The 26,783-nt window shown below is 35.0% G+C and overlaps 2 protein-coding genes across 5 annotated transcripts in view; both read left to right on the top strand.

The window, feature by feature from the left end:
* The window catches only part of cnc (NFE2 like bZIP transcription factor cap-n-collar), a 405,472-nt gene extending 388,200 nt beyond the window's left edge, over positions 1–17,272 (top strand). For all 4 annotated transcript variants that reach the window (XM_090381868.1, XM_090381870.1, XM_090381867.1 and 1 more), the window contains one exon: positions 16,410–17,272. In XM_090381868.1, the coding sequence (XP_090237994.1) occupies positions 16,410–16,757 (348 nt within the window). In that variant the 3' untranslated portion in view covers positions 16,758–17,272. The remainder of the gene's footprint in view (positions 1–16,409) is intronic.
* Positions 17,273–26,535: 9,263 nt separating this feature from the next.
* pav (kinesin family member pavarotti) overlaps positions 26,536–26,783 on the top strand; it is a 180,591-nt gene continuing 180,343 nt past the window's right edge. The window contains exon 1 of the mRNA XM_090380638.1: positions 26,536–26,783. Coding sequence (XP_090236764.1) covers positions 26,536–26,783 — 248 coding nt within the window.

Consider the following 26,783-nt stretch of genomic DNA (forward strand, 5'->3'; position numbering starts at 1 on the left):
ATTACCACTCTCTGTCTTCTGCCACTCAACCATCCCTTTATCCATAGCAGCAATTTGCCTCCAATGCCACACTGCTCCAATTTGTGCAGCAGTCTTCCATGCGCAACAGTATCAAAAGCCTTTCTAAGATCCAAGTATATGATATCAAAGTTATTCCCTGCATCCAGTTCTTTTGTGACTACATCATAGTATCCAATCAAATTGGTGAGACAAGACCTGCCCTTAACAAAACCATGCTGTGTCTGAGCTATAACTGAATTCTTGTCCAGATGATCCTGCAGTGCTTCTTTAACCAGTGCCTCCATTAATTTTCCTGGAACCGAAGTTAAACTAACAGGTCTATAATTACTTGTGTCAGCCTTTGATCCTCCTTTGTGAATTGGGGTTACATTTGCACATCTCCAGTCTATGGGTACCTCCCCTGAGTCCAAAGAAGCTCTCATAATTATGGCTAGGGGTTTGCTTACTTCCTTTGCTGCCTCCTTTAATATAACTGGATAGATCCCATCCACCCCGGGTGCCTTTTTTATGTTTATCCTCAACAATTTCTCCTCCACTTTCCTCTCAGTTATTAGAAAATCATCTAGCTCATTGCCAATGTTTACTTCACCTACGACATTCCCCTTCCTGAATAACTCCACGTGTGTGAATGTAGATGCAAAATACTTGTTTAGATTGTTAGCCACCTGAGCAGGATCCTCAACTGTTGAACCATCAACATCCAGTGGACCAATCTGATTCATCCCTTTCCTTCTTGAGTTTAAATAGGTAAAGAACTCTTTTCCGTTTTTCTTTGCATCCTTTGCCAAGGATTTCTCATAATCTGCCTTTGCCTGCCTAATCTCCTTTGTGACTTGGTTACAGACCAACTTATATCTATCATAGGCTTCCATGTCACCCATTAATTTGTATGTATCCCATGCATTTTTCTTCTCTGCCCTATGTCTCATTAGTTCATCTGACAACCATTTAGGCCTGAACCTTGAACAATATTTCTTGGTTGGTATGTAAAGCCTGTTAGCTTCCAAGATTAGTTCCTTGAATGCTTCCCATTTTGAATTTGCTGTTGGTAACATCATCAGTTGGTCCCACTGTATAGAATTTAAATACTGTCTCAGCCCATCATAGTCGCCTTTGTGAAAGCAAAAACCCTTCCCTTTACCTCTGATGGTAGTTACCTCCTTAAGTAAATCCCACTTCAGCACACTGTGATCACTGCCACCTAGTGGTTCCTTTATCTGCAGATTCTTAATGCATGAAGAATCACTACTGATAATCAGATCAAGAGTATACCCTCTAGTTGCCTCCCGAACATGCTGGTGTAGAAAACAATCATCCAATAAATCCACAAAAGGCTTGCTAGTGTGTGAGTGACCAATCCACAAATTCCAGTCAATATCTGGGAAATTAAAATCCCCCATTATAAGACTCTCTGATTTACTGGCCCATTCTATTTGCCTGTACAGTATCTTATTATACTCATCAGAGTCATTAGGCCTATAGCACACTCCTACTCTCAATTTTGATTTACCCATGCTTATGTCACACCAAACTGACTCCACACTGCCCTGTCCATCGATGTCGACTAGCTTTACTTCTTTCGATTTTATGTGTTTTTTAACTAATAGCATAACCCCTCCTCCCTTCCTATCCTTTCTGTAGACGTTGTACTTCCCAAATTCCAGTTCTGCATTCCTTATATCTGTGTGACACCATGTCTCTGAAATCCCAACAATATCTGCCTTTGATGTTTTGAGAAAACCTCAAATTCATCAAATTTATTTACTAAACTCCTAGCATTGGTGTACACGCAAGCATACATGCACCTGTTTCTTTTCTTAGCTACCCTAACACAACACATGTGTTTACTTGTACCGCAATGACTTCCAGCAGTCTCTGAAATATCCTGCATTTTGTTTTTCAGGCTTCTGCTCATTCCAATAGAAGCAGTGCAAGAATCTCTTTCACCTCTGCCAGTGGCTACTGTTAATCTTTTTGTCTTTGTCTCCCCCCAAGCTAGCAGTTTTCCGACCCACCTAACACTGCCTCGATAGCATCAGCAAATATTCTTGCACCCTTTCTATTTAAGTGTATCCCATCCCTGTAGAAGCAATCTCTCCTGTTAACAAGTTCAGTCCAGGCTGAAAAAAATTCTACCCCTTGAGCCTTGCACAATCTTTCCAGAGCCGAATTGATCGACAAGGCTCTCATCATATACTCCCTCCTATCGTGTCTGGGCAGAATTGCAGACACTTTCAAATTCAACCCTACTTCACGGCTTTTTTTCAACAGTGATCTGTACTTGTTAAGTAATTCCGCTGGTCTCCTACTCTTAATATCATTAGTGCCAACGTGTATAACTATATCACCTTTTGTGCCCTTAAAAGATGATATCCGCTCTACAACTTCATCAACCTTTGCCCCTGGCAGACATACCCTGGTCCTGTTCCACCTATCCTTTTTACAAAGCATGTTCCCCGTTTCCCTGACAATAGAGTCACCAACAACTACTAGTTCCTGTGGGACCAGCGCATTCTGCCTTGGGGGTTGCCTCTGTGGTGCAAGATGACCAAGTGCAATCTCTGGCGTTGATGTGGGCAGCTGAGAGCTTGATGGGCCCCTCAGTTTATTTCCTTCGAGGGCATCCACCCTGTCCTTCAAGGTCTCGTATAGGCCCATAACAACGCTGAGTTGTCGCCTAATTTCCTTGCACTCCTTGCATCGTGCACACACAAAGACATCCCCCATGGCAGTATCATGTCCCTTACCCGAATGCTCTGCAAACATCGAGCAAACAGTGCATCTTAAAAGGCTGCGATTCAGAGGGCAACTGCCCCCCCTCAGTTCTCCCCTGAGCCACAGCACTCCCATTAGCTTGAGCCTTTTGCTTTGCTGCTCTGGTTTTAGTCATGATTTCGATTTAATGTCAATAAAATTACAATTTCAGAACAAAATTAAAATCTTAAACTTGTATCCTAACACAGTTATAACGCTATATTTATTTTTCAGTATCGAGTGTTATCTACGAGTTCCCTTTATATAACTTCCATATCAAGTTATGTATTAATTATTTGTTACGTTTGTACTCTAAGTCGTTATATATATATATATATAGTTAAAAGTACAATTTAATTGACAATGAAGTTTAACAAGATTAATAGATTTACTGATTAATTGACAATATTATATTATGCACTATACTATACAAAGCTAATGCTATCGAATTTCGGATATGCTGTATCGTGTTACAATGGCGGTAATTACGAACGGTACTTCTACGGACTCTTTTAAGTATTGATTAACTTCCAAATCTCGCTGTCTCAATTTAGAATAAAGTTAGGATCCTGACTAGATCTATAGCTACTTATAGATAATAATTTGATATAACAATTGGTTAATAAATCGGCTAAATACGGTTAAAAACCTCTAGTTCAACGGAGCTGCAATTTGTAACACGTGGATTTGATACCGTTACCGATACTAAGTAATACCCACAAAATCTCTATCAAGTTAAACTTTAAACTAAGTATCGTAACTATGAATATAAAACTACTTTAGAAAATAAGTAAATATGCCAATTTAAGCTAATAAAACAAAAAATAAATCAGAAAAAACTTCTCTTCTCCAGGAGCTGCAAAATAGCAGTGGCCGCATAGACTACTCTCGAACCCGAATTCATACAGCATGTCCCACCCACTTTTTCTTACTATTGAATACACCACGAATTGTCAAACTAATAGAGCAAGCTTATCTGCGAAAAGATCTAAACCTCCCGAGGACTTCCTAATTCATTTCACAAATATACGTGGTCTCAATTCTAATCTCAACGATGTCCATTTCCACTTGCAGTCTTCCAAACCCCATGTACTTTTTCTGACAGAATCTCAGTTATCGGTCGATTCAACTACTGCTCATCTCAGATGTCCAAATTATTCGCTGTATGATTCCTTTCGCCTCAAAGGTGGTACTTGTGCATATGTCCATTCTGATATTCCCTGTCAGAGACTTGGCAATTTGGAATCTCCTCTCTTTGATCTTCCCTGGCTTAAAATCTCTCTACCTCATTGTGTCAAATTCATCTGTTGTCTCTACCGTTCTCCCAACTCCACTAATCACTTGGAGCTCTTTGTCTTCCTCTCTTTGCAACTTGACTTTCTCCAGTCCAACTTTCCTAACAGTGAGGTAATTTTCCTTGGTGATTTTAATGTTCACAACTCCAGCTGGCTTCCGTTTTCTAGTCACACCGACCCAGCAGGTCGAGATGCTGATTGCAATTACTAATGACCTAGCACAGATTGTTCATTTACCTACAAGAATACTGGACAATCCTAATCATACAGCCAATATGCTTGATCTTTTTCTCACAAACAACTCTTCTAAGTACACGGTCGAAGTGAGAGGTCCTTCTGGCACTTCAGATCACAACTTGGTGATTGTCTCTTCTCCAATGGAACCTTTATCTCGTGGCTCTTCCCAACCTCGTGTTGTTTGGCATTACAAGAATGCAAAATGGGATGACCTGCTAGACTTCTTTTCTTCTTTTCCTTGGTCGGATTACTGTTTAAAAAGTTCTGATGTCAACGTTAGCTCAGATCGTGTCAGTGAAATTATTCTTGCAGGAATGGAATCCTTTATCTAAACCTTGGTTTTCCAATAAATGTGGCTGTCCAAGAGAAGAATGTTGCATATTGTAATTGGCTTGTTTCTAATTCTTCAGTTTCATTTTCTGCCTACACCAAAGCTCGCAACAATTGTAAAGCAGTTATTAATCAGTCCAAACTAGAGTTTGAACAGGCTAAGAGTAGAAAACTTGCTTCCTGCCCTAATGGTAGCCGAGCATTCTGGTCTCTTGCCAAAGCTATTGGCCGCAACTTTTGCCCATCTCTGCTCCCACCTCTGTCCAAACCAGATGGTTCTGTTGTCACTTCAGCCAAGGATAAAGCTGACCTGCTAGCATCCCATTTTTCTTCCAGCTCATGTATTAATGATCTTGGTAAAACACCTCCCACCATTCCCAACACGCTCCATTCAATGCCTCCTGTGGTCTTCCGTCAAAAGGATATCAGAAGGATTTTGATGAATCTTGATGCTAAGAAAGCTCCAGGTCCTGATGGTATTTCTCCACTTGTTCTCAAAACCTGTGCTCCCGAACTTACTCCTATTCTTTGCCGCCTTTTTTCACTTTCTTATTCCAAAGGTGTTTTTCCTTCTGCTTGGAAATTTGCTCATATCCAGCCAGTTCCTAAAAAGGAACTGGCTGGATATGAGCCATATCCAGCCAGTCTTATATCTTATAATGGGGGATTTTAATTTCCCAGATATTGACTGGAATTTGGGGGCTGGTCACTCACACAGTAGCAAGGCTTTTGTGGATTTATTGGATGATTGTTTTCTACATCAGCATGTTCGGGAGGCAACTAGAGGGAGTAATACTCTTGATTTGATTATCAGTAGTGATTCTTCATGCATTAAGAATCTGCAGATAAATGAACCACTTGGTGGCAGTGATCACAGTGTGCTGAAGTGGGAGTTACTCAAAGAGGTAACTACCATTAGGGGTAAAGGGAAGGGGTATTGCTTTCGTAAAGGCGACTACAATGGACTGAGACAGTATTTAAATTCTATACAGTGGGATCAACTGATGATATTGCCAACAGCAAATTCAAAATGGGAAGCATTCAAAGAACTTATCGTGGAAGCTACTAGGCTTTACATACCAACTAAGAAATATCGTTCAAGGTTTAGGCCTAAATGGTTGTCAGATGAACTAATGAGGCATATGGCAGAGAAGAAAAATGCATGGGATACATACAAATTAACATGTGACACGGACGCCTATGATAGATACAAGTTGATCTGTAACCAAGTTACAAAGGAGGTTAGGCAGGCGAAGGCAGATTACGAGAGATCCTTGGCAAGGGATGCGAAGAAAAACAGCAAAGAGTTCTTTACTTATGTAAACTCTAGAAGGAAGGGGATGAATCAGATTGGTCCACTTGAGATCGATGGGTCAACTGTTGATGACCCTGCTCGGGTAGCTAACAAACTAAATGAATATTTTGCATCGACATTCACACATGAGGAGTTATTCAGCGAGGGGAATGCCAGAGGTATATTCAACTCTAGCAGTAAGCTAGAGAATCTTGTGATAACTGAGAGCAAAGTGGAGGAGAAATTGTTGAAGATAAACACAAGAAAGGCACCTGGGGTGGATGGGATCTATCCAGTTATATTAAAGGAGGCAGCAAAGGAGGTAAGCAAACCCTTAGCCATAATTATGAGAGCTTCCTTGGACTCAGGGGAGGTACCCATTGACTGGAGATGTGCAAATGTGACCCCAATTCACAAAGGGGGATCAAAGGCTGACACAAGTAATTATAGACCTGTAAGTTTAACTTCTGTTCCCGGAAAATTAATGGAGGCACTGGTGAAAGAAGCACTGCAGGATCATCTAGACAAGACTTCAGTTATAGCTAGGACACAGCATGGTTTTGTTAAGGGGAAGTCTTGCCTGACCAATTTGATTGGATACTATGATGCAGTCACAAAAGAACTGGATGCAGGGAATAACTTTGATATTATATACTTGGATCTTAGAAAGGCTTTTGATACTGTTGCACATGGAAGACTGCTGCACAAATTGGAGCAGTGTGGCATTGGAGGCAAGTTGCTACTATGGATAAAGGGGTGGTTGAGGGGGAGAAGACAGAGAGTGGTAATCAATGGACACTGCTCATCGTGGACTAATGTTATTAGTGGAGTCCCTCAGGGTTCAGTATTGGGGCCTTTATTGTTCTCTGTATTTATAAATGATATTGATGATGGTATATCAGGCTTAATGTCCAAGTTTGCGGACGATACGAAGGTTGGCAGGGTTGTCAAGGACACTACTGACACTATGCTGCTGCAACAGGATTTGGAAAGGTTGAGCAGATGGGCTTCGAGGTGGCAAATGAAGTTTAACATTGACAAATGTAAAGTACTACATATGGGAAACAGCAACCCCAGAGCAACGTATCAACTCTGTGGTACTACACTGACAGTGGTAGAGAATGAAAGGGACCTGGGGGTGGTGGTGCAGGCAGATATGAAGTTCTCTGAGCAGTGCAGACGAGCTGCAAGAGTAGCTCATGGTGTATTGTCAATGATATATAGGAATTTTTCTAGCAGGGATAAGGAGGTGATTATTCCCTTGTATAAGGCAATGGTCAGGCCACACCTAGAGTACTGTATACAGGCCTGGAGGCCTCATTTCAGGAAGGATGTAGAGCTGCTGGAACGAGTACAGAGAAGGGCAACTAGATTGGTGAATGGGACAAAGGGGTTCTCTTACGAAGAAAGGCTTAAGTTTTGCAAATTACAGTGTCTGGAAACTAGGCACCAGCGGGGTGATCTGATAGAGGTGTACAAAGCCTTGAATGGTTTGAGCATGCTCAATGCTGATGGGATTCTTCCTCTAGCTCAGAAAAATCACCTGAGAGGGCATAAATTCAAATTGAGGAAAGACAGATGTAGGATAGATGTGCGGAAGTTTGCCTTTAGCCAGCGGGTGGTTGGTGGGTGGAACAGACTTCCATCCCTTGTCGTGGAAGTTGATAGCCTAAATAAGTTTAAGGCTCAGCTGGACAGGTATTTCGAACGAACAGAGGGGTGAAGTGGAAGTGGTTATTTTTATTTATTTATGTTACTTTTTTTTTTTTTTTTTTTTTTTTTTGGCTGATGCTGCATAAGCTTGCTTTCTTGCATCAAATGCCTCTACTAATGCTAATGCTAATGCTAAAAGGGTGACAAATCCCTCCCATCCAATTATCGTCCCATTGCAATTACTTCTACTCTTTCTAAAGTAATAGAGAAATCAATTAACCACCAACTCTTAAACTACCTAGAAACCTTCCGTCTGATCAACGATCGCCAGTATGGATTCTGTCAGTGTCGGTCCACTGGTGATATTCTGGCTTATGTTACCCATTTATGGACTAATTCAGTGGAAAGGTTCGGTGAAACACAAGTAGTTGCTCTTGACATCTCAAAGGCTTTTGATCGTGTTTGGCATAAAGGTCTTCTAAACAAGCTTCCATCTTATGGTTTGCCAACTGTTTTTAGTAATTGGTTATCCAGTTTTCTCTCTGATCGCTCACTGAGGGTGATGGTAGATGGCTCTCTGTCTTCTAACTTCTCCACTAATGCCGGTGTCCCCCAAGGTTCAGTTCTTTCCCCCACTCTTTTCCTCTTGTATATCAATGACCTTCTACCATTGACTGGAAATCCTATCCATAGTTTTGCCGATGATAGCACATTGCATTCAACTTTCCATTTTGAGAAACCTTGTCCTGCTCAATCAGCTTCAACTTCTCGAAAATCTGCTGCCAATTCCTTAAATGCCGATCTTCAGGTAATTCTCCAGTGGGGCAAAGACAACTTAGTTGATTTCAACCCTTCTAAAACTCAGTTTTGTCTTATATTTAGCAAAAAGGATTCTTCTGCTCCTATGCTTATCTTTAGTGACACTCCGATTTCTAGGCAAAATGATATATCTCTTTTGGGGATTACCCTGACTTCTAATCTCTCTTGGCACAAGCACATTACAAATATTGCTTCCTCTGCATCTAAAAAACTTGGTTTTCTCTTTCGCTCTCAGCGTTACTTTTCTTCCAAACAGCTGCTCACTCTGTATAAATCGCAAATCCGCCCTGCCATGGAATATTGTTCCCACATCTGGGGTTTTGCCCCCAAAACCTCTCTCAGGCTTCTTGATTCCATTCAGAAGAGGGCAGTTAGGTTAATTAATGATTCATCTCTAACAGAGTCTCTCCACTTGCTTTCTCATAGACGCACTGTTTCTGCTGCATGCCTCTTCTACAGATACTTCCAAGGGCACTGTTCTTCTGAATTGGCTTCTATAATTCCCGCTCCCTCTTTCAAAACAGTCCGAACACGTGCCGCTGCCAGCCAACATCCATTTACTGTCCAACTTCAAACCCACAGAACCAACTTTTCATCTTCCTCATTTATTCATTCAACTGCCATTTTCTGGAACAACCTTCCTTCATACGCATTTCCTGAAAATTACAATGTACAGAAGTTCAAGTCCAACGTCAACAAATATCTTCTTTCATCATCTCAACCTCCACCCCAAGCACGGTACCAAGTACTATAGGTTCTAATACCTCTCGTGTTTGGGGTTCATATAAAAAAAAAAAAAAAAAAAAATAGTCCTGGAAGTAATTGTGCAGACAGGCTGCCAGAGCAGGTCATGGGGTATTGTCAATGATATACAGGAATTTTTCTAGTAGGGAAAAGGTGATTATCCCTTTGTATAAGGCAGTGGTCAGGCCATGCCTTGAGTACTGCATACAAATCTGGAGGCCTCATTTTAGGAGGGATGTAGAGTTGCTTGGGAATGTATAGAGAAGGGCAAACAAGATTTGTGAGGGGAATGAAGGGGGTCCTCTTACCAAGAAAGGCTTAGGATCTGAAAATTGCAGCATCTGGACACTAGACACCTGCGAGGTGATCTGATTGAGGTGTATAAGCCTTTGAATGGGTTCAGTAGGCTCAATGCTGATGGGATACTTCTGCTTGCTCAGACTAAGAACCTAAGGGGGCATAGATTCAAATTGAGGAAAGACAGTTGTGCGGAAGTTTGCCTTAACCCAATGGGTAGTTGATTGCTGGAACAGGCTTCCATCTGTTGTTGTGGAAGTTGATAGCTTAAATAGATTCAAGGAGGAACTGGAACTTTTAGAGGGAATGGATGTAAGAAATTGTTTTTTTTTTTTTTTTTGGCTGATGCTACATTAGCTCATACGCGTGTTTTCTTGCATCACATGCCTCTACTACTACTACTATCTGTAATAGTTTTTTTTTCTGCTCTCTTCTCAGTTGTACCTAATGGTATTCAGAATGATCCCACTAGGAGCTAATGGGGCTCTAGCCCCACTTATGATCAAAATAATGTGAACTTTTTTACTGCTAACATGCTGATTAAAGCTTGATGATTCCTAGAACACTGCTTTAGTCTTCCTTCTAGCAAATCCTGGGACCACTCGATGGCATTCACCTACCACTGAACAGTTTCATACAAAGTATTGACAGGTTATTATACTGCTTTTCAACCGGGGTGCCGCAACAACATTCCAGGGGTGCCACGTAACTTGGGTTTAAGTTACTTAAACTTATTATTATTTTTTAATTTATATGTTCATTTCATTATAAAAAGGTGTACAGTATCTTTTTAATTTTGTGGTGATCTATAATTGATGTTTTCTTAGTACCCATGTGTAAAGAATAGAATTATATACTGTATATATATATAATTTGTATTATGAAATGTAATTTTTATAATTATATTATTGTAATAAACATATATATTTTTTAATATATATGTTATATGATATTTTAATATATTGACTTAGAAATGTCAATACAAAATACATATATATCAAAATACTTTATCTTTGCAGCTTGTGCAAGAGAGGCAAGTATTTGAGAACAATTACAATAAGAATAATAGCTTACAAACCACTTGAATATTTCTGCCAAACTTAAAAGTGTGAAGTTGTTGTTTTTACCACCAAACGTAATGTCAAAACTCCAGCCAATGGACCAAGGCATTATTAAAAATTTTTAATATCATTATCGAAAGAGAATAATAATGAAGATTGTCAATGCATTATCAGAAAATAGAAACTTGGGGATTACAATTAACCTTAGAGATTGCATCTCTGAACTGGCAAAAGTTTGGACAAACGATGTCACTGAATATACACCATTCAAAATTGTTTTTCGAAAGCGGGATTTGCATTGAATACAGAAGTTGAACAACAACTGGACGAACAAAATGAACTGTCCCTTTCACAACTGAAAAACTTTTGGACATAATTAGAATTGTCCGGAAACATCAAAAATGAGATAACACTGGATAGTTATGTTTATGTAGATCAAGATCTGACTACAGCAGAACATTCAAATGAAGATGAAATACTGCTGAACAGTGATGGCGCCTCGGTAGCCAGGTGGGAAGGAGCAGCAGTGCGTAGCACACGCTTCTTGATTAGACCGGGATTCGAGCCCGTCACCACCAAATACGGAGGATGCGGAAAGGTCAGGGAATGACCACCGCATATCCCGGAGCAATATGGCCTTAGTTGCTAATGCTCCTAAAAACCAAATAACAAATAACAAGCTGAACAGTGTTAGATGCAACCATGATCACAAAGAAATTAACGATGACGCTAAAGATGCATCAGAACAACCTGTAGAAAAGCCAACTCGCGAAGAAATGATTAACGCTTTTAAAATGGTTCGTATGGGTCTACAGTTTTGTGAAAATGTTCCTGATAATGTTTTTAATGCTCTTAACAAATGTGAGGTTTTCTTTGAGAATCAGACATTTTTTAATTGTGCAGATTTTTTTAAATTTGTGATACTTACCAGCGAAAATTGTGTAAACGTAATTTAAATAAGTATGTTTTTGAAATAAAATACATTAAAAATAAATGTAGATTCATTTTCTAATTAGATAACAATTTCTAATAAAAAAGATATTCTCTGTATAATGACATTTCTCAATAGCGAATTTTTTCTCTGGATTTATCGAATTCTTTAAATATATAACAAATATAATGAAATAAATATATAATGAAAAAAAAAAAATAAAATATATATATACGGATATACAGAGAGAGAGAGAGAGAGAGAGAGAGAATCGGATCTAACAGGCAGAAAATTGAATAGGGGTGCCACAAAATAAAATAATTACTTAGGGGTGCCGTTTTTAAAAAAAGGTTGAAAACCACTCCACTGGGTTATGATTTAGACAGTGTCTTTTCCTAAAAATGCATAGAACTTCATTGTCACCTTACCATTTGTGCTTGTGAAACACAGTTGCACTTTTCATGATACATATCTGAGGACAGAATGAATACATGCTTCATTACTGGCATTACAGTATTAGCATCACACCTAAAGGAGATTTACTTATGCAAACCATTATGTACTGACACTGCCATAAAGAAACTTCTGAGATGGTCCCCATATTTAAAACAGAACAATTCAATCTAAATATACTTATCTTCACTTTTTAAGCTGTCTCTGTTATAAATGAAGTGTAATCAAAATGCTCTGGAATGATATTTAAAAAAAAAAAAAAAAAATCTCAGAATAGTACCCTTAACACTTTGATATACCAAGAATAGTGGGGAAAGTTTTACAGTCACTTTTTTTGTATTCTACTTCAGTTTTGGCATGTAGTTTTTCTACATCTCTGAAATATCATGAAATTTCAACCCTTTTGAGTATAAAAGTTGTTTTTAGAACAAGAAGAAATCACAAGAACTAGATCTTTGTGATTTGATTTCTTCAGATATTGGAGGCCAGCCATGTTATTTTTTGCCAGAAATTAGTACACCTTTATACTGGTCATAAGCATCATTGTGATGCAGTAATCTCCTACTTGCCATTTTTTTAGTCATTTTCATCAAGATTCAATATAGAACTTCTTTATGGAAATGCTGTTTGATAGTTTTGTCAATTCATTCTTGATGCACAAAATGCTGTTTGATAGTTTTGTCAGTTCATTCTTGATGCACAATACCATTAATGTCAAAAACATAATCAACTTGTTTTTGACATTTGAACAGACCTGTTTGTTCTAGTCTGAATGTACAATTTCTGGAAAAGAACGGCAGGCCTGTGTAGATCTTCACTCTCTGTTTTCTTTAGATATTGCTCTCCCTGATTTCCTCTTATTCTCAAAAGTAAAATCTGCACTGAAATCTTATGCTTTTGTGTGAGTGAAATCTCCATGAATAATCTGATTTATGCTTAAAATGATCTATTCTAATCCTACGATATGCTTTCAAAATGAACAAAAATTAATAGATAAGAATAAACAAGATAATGTATCTACTTTTGTGTTATTTACACTAGTGGGACCATACCTTTCCTATATTGTGACTTCCCACTTTAATATCAGTTCCATGAATTTTTATGAACTCTTTCTGTGTAAGATAAAATTTATTGAAATATTAGTTTTCTCTTTTGTCATTTTCTGCCCTCTCCTCCAATTTAACTTCACTAGTGTACAGATTCCAAATATTATTTGAAAATAAGAACATAAATACAGTAGAACACGTGGAATAGTATGAATAAAGTTGTGGGAAGTGTCAGATCTGGTCGTATCATAAAAGCAGAAGAGGTAAATGCATATCTGAAGAAAGTTGAAAACTAATACTGTAAAAATATATATATAAGGAGAAAAAGAAAAGTATTCAAACAGCAGTAAAGAAGATAGAATTTGATAAATATAAATTAATAGATAAGAAAGTAAAAACTAATAAAAGAAAAGCAGTCAAAAATGTGCTGAAGAGATGAAATAAAGGCACGATACAAAATAATAAAACAGATGACAAATGATTACAAACAAAGCATAGGACTTTTACAAAGTACGGAAGGAATATTAATTATTAGAGTGTAGGATAAACCATATAGACAGTACAGTGCACACCCTGAAAAAAAAAAGAAGAAAAATAACTGCAAATAGGGATCTTTATGCAAAAAAAGAAGTTGCTGAAGTGATTAAGAAATTTAAAAAAATAGAAGGGCCTCAGGATTTGACAAAATATCAGCTGAAATGCTAAAAGAAAGACAGGAGATTTGAATAATAATAAAATTATATAAAATGGGAGACTAAACAAATGCAATAAAATACAGCATGAAAAGGTTATTCAGATGTTAAAAGATTAAATTTTATTCAGATGTTAAAGGATTAAATTTTATTCAGTTGTTTACAAAATAAAACTCAAAAGAAAATAACAACCGAACATTCTAAGTATAGCTACAAATATAATTAAGGAAAACTACAAAAACAAATTTATCTATAAATATAATAGAACAATGTGAACAATGGCAGTCACCTATTCAGCTGATATTTATCAATTTCAAAAAGTCTTTTGATAGCATAAACAGAGAAGCATTGTGGTGCATTCAGAGAGGCAATGTGGTATATTGTAAAACAATGTGAAATACCAGAAAAAAAGTAGTAAGAATAATTAAACTTTTATGTCAGGAGTTTACAACAGGAGAATATAGAAGTACAGAATAGTTTATAATATCAACAGGAGTCAAACAAGGTTATGCTCTGTCCCCTTTATTGTTTAATATAATATTGAATTAGGTAATAAAAGAAGCAAATACAGACTATGACTCAGTTCGATAGAAAATTAGAAGACCCAGAATATGCATAAAGGAAATTGACATCTTCATATATTTAAACAATAATATACATAAAGTATAATAGATTCTGAAATAAATAAAAGAAATGGACTGGCAACCAGAATTGTAATGAATTGAACAAAAATATAGAAAACAAAGCAAATATGTCTAAGAACTAAAATACGCTAATCTAAGAACTTTAATATGCTAGTTAAAACAATATTTACCAATGCAATAGAAACATGGCTGATAAGCAAAACAAGAGAAGGCAGATTAAACCAGTGGGAGAAGAGAAGTTAAAAGAAAATGATGAGAGTAACACTGGATAGAAAAAAATAACAAACAAGGAAATAAGACAAATAGGACAACAATCCACCTCAAACTTCATAAAACAGAAAAGATGGAAATGGCTGGAAGCATCTTAAAAAAATATAAGGCCATTATAACATGAGGGTATCAATGAACTGGTGACCCAGTGGTGGAGAAAAAAGGAAGACCAAAGACAACCTAGTAGAGAATGATTTAAGAGAGGAAAGTGATTGTGGGAGGAGCTAGAAGAGTTGGCAAGGACAAATGGAAATGGAAGCAGCTTGTCAAGGCCCTAGTTGACAGTTGGAAGAATGAGGAAATTATATGTTAAAGTTTCTAAATACAGAAGTTAGAATACAATGTGAACGATAGAATGATAATCTAGCATTTATGGGACCAGTGGTGTCAGATTATTTTATTTAGTTTTTATTTTATATGATAATGATAAATTTTATGAGACAACAAAAAATGTATAAAATGGTAAACTACAGAGGGGAAATTAGTGAAACATCAGCTGTTTCAGTTGTTTGTTTTACTCTTTAGTTTCGTAGTAGAAGAACTATCACTAAACTCAGCTTAATACAAGTGCACAATTACTGAAAATTATGATAACATTGACTTTTGGTAATCATGTTATAAATTTTGGTCACTTTGAAATATTTAACTGTAGTTTCCTGAAACAGCATGTTTGCTGATGCCAAACTCATCAAAAGTCATCATCTGTTTATATGTGATGTGAATGGACAGACCATTGATAATTAAACTCTTATGAAAATTAAAAACTTTTAAATTTCTTCCATGATTAACTCTTTTCCTTTATACTAAATAAATTATTATCTGTATTGAAAGCAATTCAGTACAGTTCATTTCAATAAAATACAAGTATCTGTGACATTATAGTGGTTTCGTCATTTGTGACTGTTTGGAGAGGTCTGGGTTCAATTCCTGTCTATGACTGGAGGAATTTTTAAATTCCTTTTCAGTTGAGACTGTAGTTAGCCAATATGAGGCAGATGGGTAGATTCCCCCTTCCACCATGAGTTTATATCTGGTTTTCTTAGCCCGCACAACATGCAAATTGGCCTGCAAACATACACACTTGTAAAAGTATTATATAATGGCACAATATGGTCTAAGTTGCGAATGTGCCTAACACTCTACAACACAACATCAATAAAATACAAGAGGTGATAAATTACACTTCCCAGGTTATGAATGCCGTACATACAAACAAAGTTTCATAAGATATACAGTATAATGTTGTTGCTAATGAAGAATTTTTCAATATCTTCCCCCTCTGGTAAAATATAAATACTGAAAGTTGCTATATCGATGTTGTTTACAAACACATTGGTCGAAATAGATTATCCAAGAGCTTCACCTATGTAAAAGCTGTGAAACTAAGGAAACTCTGGAACAATTTTCCCATCACTAATTATCAGTGGGTCACAAATAGCAACTTGCAGAAATGTAAGAAACTTCCCAATGCCATAAATTATAATGTACAAGCATACCTTAATTGTAAAACTACTGTATATGTTCTAGGTTACTCTGTTGATCTCAAAGTTCAAATGAAATAAGAATTTTTATTGCTCTGAGTTGAAATCTTTATAATACACAAACAGAATTGTCGGTGGGGGGGGGATGTATCTAATATGATGGCTGACCCATGCAGTCTTTCTCCGGATAATAGGCTCCCATCAGATGTTGGACTATTGGCTCCTGGACTGTTGTTTGATCTCTGTTTATAAAAGTCAGTTTACATTGGTTTAATAAATTTTTTGTTCCATATTTTTTTTTTATTCTGGTATTTCAGTTATTTAAATTTTACTTCTAAAATCTGTGTTACATTAATATCAATAAATCAATATTTCTATATTCAATAGGTAGCTGCACAGAATTGCCGGAAACGCAAAATGGATCAGATAATGGGCCTTCAACAAGAAGTAGATTCTTTGCATGAAGAAAAGGCAGAAATGGAAGAAGAACAGGAACATCTTTTAATCCGGCAGAGGTCAGTTAGAGACAAGTTCGCTAAATTATATCAGTTAGTTCTTCAGGCTGAAAATCTTCATTCTCAACCATTAGAGCTCCCAGATTTTTTCCCTCAAATGATGAGAAACACCAGAAATAGCGATGTTCAAGTGATTTCAAATTCAACATCATTTGATGTTGAAACAGAAAATGAAACTACCAAAGGTGCACGTGCAAAAAGAAAAGTGGACAAAAAGTGATTTCCTTTCAGCTGAGCGGGTTTGCAAAACATTCACGACAGATTTGATATATATATTATATATATCTCCATTATCAACTTATAGACTAGAAAGAAATAAACCTCATTGTGATAACTGTACAGGTCATTATGACAAACTGACAATGATGATAAATCAATACTGACTTCTCTTTTGTAATATTTTCACACATGTAGAGTATATTAACAATTAGCTCACACTGTTATTTCTTTGTATAATGGTGCTGGGATAAACTATGTACAAAATAGATTCGTGTATCATGCATTGATGCAAGGAACTGCATTAATGATGTTATTTTTGTTAATATTTAAAGATTATTTTCAATATATTTCTGAATGTGAAAACTCCTGGAAAGTACAGTATTCATTGTAAAGTAGAAAATTACCTGCCACATTAAAATGCCATTAATCTTTGTTAAAGATTCAGATGAAAAGTGGAAGATAACAAGTCACACCCAGCTTAAACCAGTCACTTTTGCAAAAGTTAATGAAAATTTTTAATGGGAAAAGTTTTCATTTATAGAATTATACAGTGTTATTCCTTTCAGTATACCTTTTTGCAGAAATGTAGTCTTATATGTTTTATATAAAATGTAGTAGCACATTATAATTTAGTACACATTATTAGCATCACATTTTTGTGCTCCTTTATAAGTTTTAACTAAGTCTTGGTATTTTTATATAATTTGTAGGCAGTGTTTACTTTATATTTTATTGCACTTATTCTTGTAACAGCCAAATTAACCTATAACTGATGAGATGTGGTCACATTCAAATCATGTCTTCAGGGGCTTATATCCACAACACGATTGTAAATAAAAGACCAACTCATTTGAAACACAAGTGGAGGAGGAAAGAAGAAAATATGTCTCTGTTTCACCAGTTACTGGTTAAGATGTAGAATATAACCCTCCCCCCTTAAAAAATTCATTTCATTAAAACAGAATTTACATGGCATGTATTAACACTGAACTGGGAACTTATTTCCAGTTTTTAAAAAAATCAGTATTTTCTGAATTTTTTATTGGAATACAACACATTTAAGACTTTTTTTTTAAAATATAATATGGTTATATCTCATCAAAATAAAATGTATTTGTTTTGTATTGAATGAGATAAATGATCATATTTTTATAAATATAATTTTCTATAAATTTATTTAAATACATGCTATTAATTAAAATGGTAATATAAATTTTATTTAGGCAGGCTCATTAAATGTACAAACAAACCGAAATACAGAACATTATTAATTAAAAGTTATACTTCATTTAAAATAAAAAATATAAAAAAAAACTTTTTTTAACAGGCATTTGAGGTTACTAATTTTATATGCTGACCATTATAATCACTGATATTATATAATTAAAAGTCTGAGTATCAGCATTAATAAAGTTCTAAAATATGTTTTTTTTTTTTTTATTGGTTTCTATATTTTTTTTTTTTCCATAAAACTCTCTTCAAAGCAATATGGTTTTGAAAAACCATATGTTGCTTGCTGATTTGTATTATATTAAACATGAATAAAAGTACTTTAGTCATTCTTCATTCTGGGAGATGATATCAGGTAAAACAAAGTTTCTATATTGGGAGAGCAATCAGCCAAGATATTTTGGAAACTTGTAGTGTGTTGGATGATGGCTTTATGATTTGATTATATTTTACCTTCATCATTTGATGAAATGTAGTTAGCTGGTTAAAACATTAAGGACTTCTATTCATGTTCTTCTGTTATACAAGTATATTTGCTTAAATAACAAATATTTAACACATTTTTCGATTTTAGTAATTGATTAATTCATTTTTTTTATTATAATGTAAATGCATCAGCCAAAGTTGTGCATAAAGCAGCTTTTTAATTTTTTTTTCTATATAAAAAAATTCTAATTTAGTAGTACGTGAATGTGAAATATAAACATTTTAGCTCTGCTAATTGATTCAGTCAAAATTTGGTATAGAAAAAGTAAAAAGATAATCATGTGAAAAGGAAAATTTTTTTGGGTAAATGTTAAAGTTTTAGTATTTACTTATTAATTAACTGTACAAATTATCAATTAACTAAGCAAACAATTAAATTAAAATGAATACTTTTCATAGTAATTTCATTATTTTTAGAATTTTGAAATTAATACAATTGATGAACAGTCTTCAGTGATTTTTTGAGTTGCTTGTTTTAGCTTTATTTTTGTTAATATAACCACTATACTAATCAGTATTTATCATAATTTAAAATTAAATATATTATCGATTGGATAATCAAATGTTGGACAAATAGAATAAACAGAAGTAAACTTAAACTCAAGAAGGATATTACATGGAGTAATACTTAGTAAAAAAGATTTAATAAAGATATTTTTCCACGTGAAATATTTTACGACAATGAGACCCCAAATAATCCCAGTAAATAAATAAAATTGCTTAAGTTTCAGATTTCACTATCAGAATCTGTCTTCAGGCATGGAATTTTGGGCCGACCGGGCTAGCCGAGTGGATAAAGTACCTGCCTGGCAACCCAAAGGTCGCGGGTTCGATTCCCGCCTCGGGCTTGGATCAAAGTACTGCAAAAACCTTGGGAGGTGCAATATTGCCACAGAAGCCGATGCGCCAACAACTACCAAATCAAAAAAAAAAAAAAAAAAAAAAAAGGAATTTTGGGCTTAGGAGTAGTTGCAAAACTTAACCACAGGTGGCTGGAATGTATCATATTCCAGCCTCCTGTGGAAACTTCACTTCAATGAGGTAGCGTTGAATCACAGAGGTACAACACTACCTTGGTATGGTAAAATAATTCCTCCCAAACCCAAAAATTCAGGCCTGAAGACAAATTTCGAAATTTGAATTAAAGTTAATTTTATTTAGTTATTGAGATTGTTTGGGGGATCTCATTGTACCAATTGTCCTTTGCATACTAATAAACTAATTAAAATACTTCACAAAGAAAAGTGTTTTTATTAAATCTTTCTTACTTAGAAATAATTTTTTTTTTTTTTTTTTACTCCTAAATATTAATGTTTTGTATAATTCCTAACACGCATGTATATTAAGATAATCAAGTATTCATAGAACTTTTAGTGGGTGTGGGAAAGTTTGAAGTATAGTTTTTTGGAAATTTGTTTCACCTGTACAATGAGTGAACGAATGAAAAAACCATAATAACAAATAGCCCAAATACCAAACCAAATGTATATGTTTGTAAAATCATCTGAAGAAAAATTGCCAAGACATTATCAGCATACTAAAGAGATGTGACCTGACACAAAATGTAGTAGTTGCAGTTTGGAATATATTTTGTGATAAGCAAGCATGGTTTAGTCATCAGAGAGTAAAAAAAAAAGAAACTGATTTACTGTTAACTGTCCCATAAATATTATTCAACGAGTATTCTCGTTTCAGCAGATATTGACTTAATTTCTACTGTAAATTATAAACTAAAATCAACACTTATTTTTAAATAATTTTTGCTATTTACAGATTTCAGCATATGCATACATGGTTAATATTATTTTATATGTTGATGAAATTTATCTGTTGTACATTACTAAGTTCCCAGAACACTGATGTATAGTACTTAATTATAACATTTAATTTTGTTACCAAAATGAGTACAGCATGGACTACCATTTGTGTGATTAAAGATTTTTCAGTTTTCTAGCTTGGTGGAATTTTAAATTTTATTTGTACTATTAATATTATATTTAGCTTGCTTTCTTTGCATTCTGATTTCATATAACTTTTACAATGAGAGATATTTATCACCCACAAATATAAATATCCAGATCAATAAATATTTAATGAAATAATAAGGATAGCTGCTTGGATGAACTTGCAGTAGCTGTCATGCACAAACAGTATTCTTCATTTGGGTCAGGATCACACCACAGTACTTGCATCAAGGGAAAAGCTGAATGTGTAACTCTGGGAACTTATATTTTTAATTAAAATATAATTATAATTTATATTTTTATAGTTTTTGATGTGATAAAAAAACCTGGAAAACTGTCTGGCTTTTATTGTTTTTAAATTATCTAAATTTATTCCATTGCCGTGCTAAAATTTCAGAGTTGGATAACATAATGAATAATATCAATTGGAAGTTAATCCTAACAGTTATTTAAAATGGTGAAGTGCCCTCTTATCAGTGATTTATACCTGTGTCTTAATGGCGATTTGCTCACATATAGATAATTTGATTTTTATAATGTTCTTATGCAATATATTTGTATTTGCAAAGAGAGATCATTTAAATTAAATTAACTAAAAAAACAAAATTATCTTTGTATAATACCGACACAATGTTTAAAACCTATTTTAACTTTTAGTGCTGAGAACTGAGTAAGTTATAAAAGTGCTGAGAACTGAGTAAGTTTTTAAAATTTAGAATAATCAGAAATGAGAGTTTTGAACTCTCATTTCATAAATGTAACTAATAGATGGAAGCAGCGGCACACCATATTACAAAAGTGGAAATAAGAAAAAGTCGTGAGTTAACTAATATCCAATCAGAGGTAAGTGAAACAAACGTAAGATGGCATGTGTGCATGTAGAAAGGATGGGAGAAAAGTGAGATTAGCTAAAAATAATAAAGAAAATTAATAGGCTTACCAAGAAGTGAGATTGATGGTTTCAAATGAGCATCAGAGAAAAGAGGGACCTGTTCAAATTAGGACTAAAAATCTAACAAAATGGAATGGCATGGAGATAAATAGTGAATGGATGTCTGATGGGACAAATCATCATTACAATTAGGGCAAGTTTCTGCTACTATATCCACTGAGTGTAATAACAGATTTGGATAAAAATTATTATTTATTGTGAGAGTAACTGTGGAAAGCTTATGTTTTCCCAAAATTCCACTGGATCATACAATTTCATAGCATCTTGGTTCAAACCTTAGATGGCTCTGGTTATTTATTTCAATGCTGGATGATTCACAAGTAACACTCACAAAACTGTTGTAATAAAGTGAATACATCTGGAAGCAAAGTATGGCATTACATTTGGTGTAAACTATTTTAATAAAAGAATTAAACCAAGACAAGATCTCAGTAATGAAACAAACATATAATTTTTTCTAATTTGCATATAAAACAAGAAATTTGAATACCATATAGAAACCTTAGAAGGCTCTGATTATTTATTGCTATGCTGGATGATTCACAAGAAACACTCAGAAAACTGTTATAATAAAGTGAATACATCTGGAAGCAAAATATGGTATTAAATTTGGTGTAAACTATTTTAATAAAGGAATTAAACCAAGACAAGATCTCAGTAATGAAACAAACATATATAATTTTTTCTAATTTGCATATAAAACAAATTTGAATACCATAAAGAAGTCAACTCTTTTCTTTAATATTCAGCTTGCTTTTGTTGTCCTTAACATACAGGATCACAAATGCATATCATGGCAATAGGTTCTAAAAAAATTATAAGCAAATGCTACTTTTAATTACAGAAATAAATTGAGGAATCCTTTACCCCTTCTTAGGTACTTACATGAATAAACTAGAAGCTTCTTCCAAAATAAATTTGGTTTAAAAAAGTTTCAAAGCATGTTTATTAAAATTTTTGTTTCATTCTAGTCTGTGTATTCAACATAGAAATAATATACAGTGGCCCCACGCTTTATGATATTAATTCGTTCCAGAGACACCATCGTATTGTGAAAATATTGTATTGTGAACCCAATAACACGCTGTTTTTTGATAATTCGTTCCAAGTCCTCGGAAGTTGAAATTTTCACTATATAACTAAGCCATTTATCTCTGTAAAAGGTGATTTTTATAACAGAAATTGTATTAGTTTTATATAGAATACTGAATACTATATTTTCCTGTGTATACCACACACCTTTTATCTAAAAATAACTTGCCCTAAAATTGTGGTGGGTCTTATACACCAGAATAAATAGTAGAGCATGATACAAATTAAAAAAATAAAAATAAAATAAAAAATGCTGATGGTGCCACACATTTTTACTTATCCGCTCCCCCCCCAAATTTTGTTTAAAATGATAACTGATAATTATAAACATTAAAAAAGCAAATATCGTAATTTTCATTTAACTTACATTGGAAAAGCTGTGTCAATGGTGGTGTGGTGATGAAGCTGGAAGAGAATCTTTTACCATCAAGATATCAGGACAACCTTCAGGATCTAGTGTTCTTTCTAGGTTTTTTCTTACTGTTCTTTTCACAATATCCCACGCAGCAAACATGTCCTTAATTTCTTGGGTTGTTGCTACACAGTCATTCTCCTCGTGTTCCTCATCTCCACTGTCATGCTCGCCCATCTGCTCTAATTCCCGGAGTTCCTCTGTTGTCAACTCCCTTCCGTGATCCACAATTAACTCCTCCACATCTGCCGCATCAATTTCTAGAGCCAAGGACTCGCCAAGAGTGATAATTTCCTGCTCTAGAATACATTCAGCTTCAAATCCTTCAAAATCATGGATGACTGAAGGCCATAAGTTCTTCCAGGCTTCATTGAGGCACCGAACTGAAACTTCATTCCAAGAACTGACAATCATTTGTACACAGTCTAAGGTGTTAAACCTAGTCTTCCAGAATTCCTTTAAGGTGATGGCTCTGTCTCCTGAAGTCTCTTCAAAGCACTTCGCAAGCATCTTTGTGTAAATTTTTTTAAAGTTGGCAATCACTTGCTGAAGCAGAGGGGTGGTCTTGGGTGGGAGAAATTAGACAGTAATGAAGTTAAATTGCTCCTCCAGAGATCTGGCAAGTTGAGGATCATGACCTGGAGCATTATCCAAAATTAATAGTGATCTGGCAAGTTGAGGATCATGACCTGGAGCATTATCCAAAATTAATAGTGATCTGGCAAGTTGAGGATCATGACCTGGAGCATTATCCAAAATTAATAGTACCTTTAAAGGAAGTTTGTTTTTTCCTAAGTAACCATTGACTGAAGGATAAAACACTTCAAATACCCATTGAAGAGGTGTCTTGTCACCCAGGCTTTATTGTTACACTGCCAAAAGACACCTAACCTGCTTTTGATGACCTTTTGCTATTTAAACACTGGGAGTTTCTGAGTGGTAAACCAACATAGCAGAGTAAGCCTATCCTTCATAGGCTTCAACGAGGCCTCTTCTTTTGTGATGTATGTTCGCCTAGGCATCCTTTTCCAAAAGAGGCCTGTTTCGTCTGTATTAAAGACTTGTTGAGGAAGGTAACCCTCCTCAACAAGCTCTTGAAACTCCTTAAAGTTTTCAGCTGCTCCCTGATCAGCACTGCAAGCTTCTCTATGCCTTATGACACTTAATATCAGACCTTTTTCTAAAACGGTCAAACCAACCTTTGCTGGCTTTAAAGTCCCCATATCGCATATCACTAGCTGAAGGTGTTTTAGTCTTTTAAGTCCTCAAAAATGTGCTTTGCACATTCACAAATGTATTGTCCAGGAACTGTATCACCCTTCATTTGTTTTTTTTTTTTTATCCACAGCAACAAAAGCCTTTCCATTTCTACAGTCAGTTCTCTGCCTTTTTGGACTGTGTTAGATTCATCACTTGAACTTTTTTAAGGCTTTCTTTTTGTTTCACTATGGTAGAAATGGATGACTGTGAAAAACCATATTTGCACATCAGTGAACTAATTTTAGCACCATCATCATGTTTTTTCACTATTTATTAATTTTAATTGAAATTTTCTTCTTACTGCACTCTTTAGGGGTCGTATTATGCAATTTACATTCAAGAATTCAATACAATAAATTTATGGAAAGTAAGCACAAAAAAAAAAATCACTTGAACTAAAGGATATGAAAACAAAACATTTACAAATGCTGCTATTGGCTGGAACAAAGGACCACGTGATCCAGTCAGAGACAATTGTAAGCTATTGTAGAGCAAAATAAGTAGGCACCAGTGATCAATGGTTAGTAGACTCAGCCGTTCAAATCATTAAAATGCACTACACTTTCACTGTTTAGAATGAATTTTGAATGCATTTGTGATGTTTTTCTAAAGCACGTTTCTGGAGGTCACAACCATAAAACAATAAAAACAATTTGCACTTTCCAGTTTTTTGGGCTTTTCTTTTAGTGCAAGCTGTTATAAACTGATAGTAAACTCGATCTTATTGCATTTTTGATAATACCAATAACTGGAATTCTGTGGGTTTTTACCTTGGCTTACAGTATTATGGTGAAATGTGTTTTCCCTTCACTGAAATCATATAAAAAACAAAAATAAATTTTCAGAATCTTCTCTTCATTCCTATTTTTTAAGCTCCGTTTAATAGAATTAATTAATTAAAATTCAATTCGCAAAGGTGATGACGATATCCCACACTTACTGCATATCACATAGTGAAAGGTATTTTATTATGGAGAGTCCATTGTAAAGTGATTTGATCGTATAGTGAACCCATCGTAAAGCGGGGGGGTCCACTGTATTTCAGTGCAGGATTGAAATAATCGAAAGTTATATGACCTGATGTCTGTCTATCACCAAGACAGAAACTAAACGTAGAAAGATGCATAGCATTTTCAAAATATCTTTATAGGTGTGAAAGGTAAGTAAAGGAACATGAAAAAACACATCACAATTATATCGGCAGATTTTGAAGGATTAAATTCTAATAATTGCAACAGATGCCATTTCAGTGCTGGACAGCCACCTTTATGTTGAAATTTTATGCAACAGATTATTTTATCTTTTAATGATTTCTTTAGTATTTCATAAAGTGTGGCAATTGTTTGCAGAAACAAATTGCGTATATTGCAACATCTTTCCATACACACTCAGTCTTGGGCACTGAAGAGTAAAAAAGCGTGAACGCTTGAATATTTAATACAATCTATCTTCAACACTTCTTGTTGAAGAAAATTATCACTTGTAACTTACACTTATGATACTTCTTTGTCTATAGGAGTTGCAAAACAAAATTTTTTGAACATATCCATGCTTAAAAAATTATGTGATATCACAAGAAACATTGCTCCAGTTTTACTGAATATTCCCAATTCCCCATGAAGTGTAAAATAAAGCCTTGAACATTTTCAGGAGCATGTGTATATGTAGCTTTTTTTTTTTTTTTTTTGTAGTTGTTGGCACATAGGCTTCTGTGGCCATAATGCACCTCCCAAGGTTTTTGCAGTTCTTTGATCCAAGCCCGCGGCGGGAATCGAACCCGCAACCTTTGGGTTGGCAGGCAGGCACTTATATGTAGATCTATATTTTTCATGTGTGAGCTCTATGGGAATATTTACATAGATCTATGTTTTGAAGGTTTGTTGAATGGCATATTCCTTTACAAATTGTCTTGAAATTTTTCTATTAGGTGCTGCCTTAATAGCAACATGAAAATAGCTTTAGAAATCAGATCAATCACACCTGTTGACCTCATTTAGAAATTAGGCTTACAAAAACTGAAAGTGGAGTATTTCCATGAAATTCAGATTCAGAATGTGAAATATTAAAAGGAATATAGAAATTTCTTTTAATTTTACATTTTTAAAATTTTACTCCAAATAGAAAGCAATAGCAAATAATATGCAATATTTTTATAAGAATGGCTACATAGTATCCAGATAAATTTACAATGTAGACTGCAAGAATATTTTATTTTGTGGTATGTGGATTCTGAATTCAAATAGTCTCTCTGTGTGCTTTTTACCTGCTATCTGGAAATGCATTATGTCTGTAAAAGTGTGTATTCATGGATCAATTTGCATGTTTGCTGTATAAGGTTATTTTCTTGCATCATATGCCACTATTAGTGCTAATGTTGCGTGGGATGAAAACCTGGAATAACGAGAATGAAGAGAACTTAGAAATTCCACTTTTCAGTGGGAATCGAACCCAGACCTTTCCAAATGAGAAGCAGTTGTGTGATGTACATGCTGACTTGGCTGCACTCAAGGAAACAAAATTTGAATTGCAAATCAGCCAATTTCTGTATTTTGATAAAAGGGCCTCACAAACCAGAACTACAAATTCTGTACACACATGGGATTCTGGAAGGGTATCCAGTGCTGGACCAAG

Source organism: Mastigoproctus giganteus, chromosome 9, assembly GCF_048544385.1.
Source record: "Mastigoproctus giganteus isolate SK-2022 chromosome 9, ASM4854438v1, whole genome shotgun sequence".
Lineage (NCBI taxonomy): Eukaryota > Metazoa > Arthropoda > Arachnida > Uropygi > Thelyphonidae > Mastigoproctus > Mastigoproctus giganteus.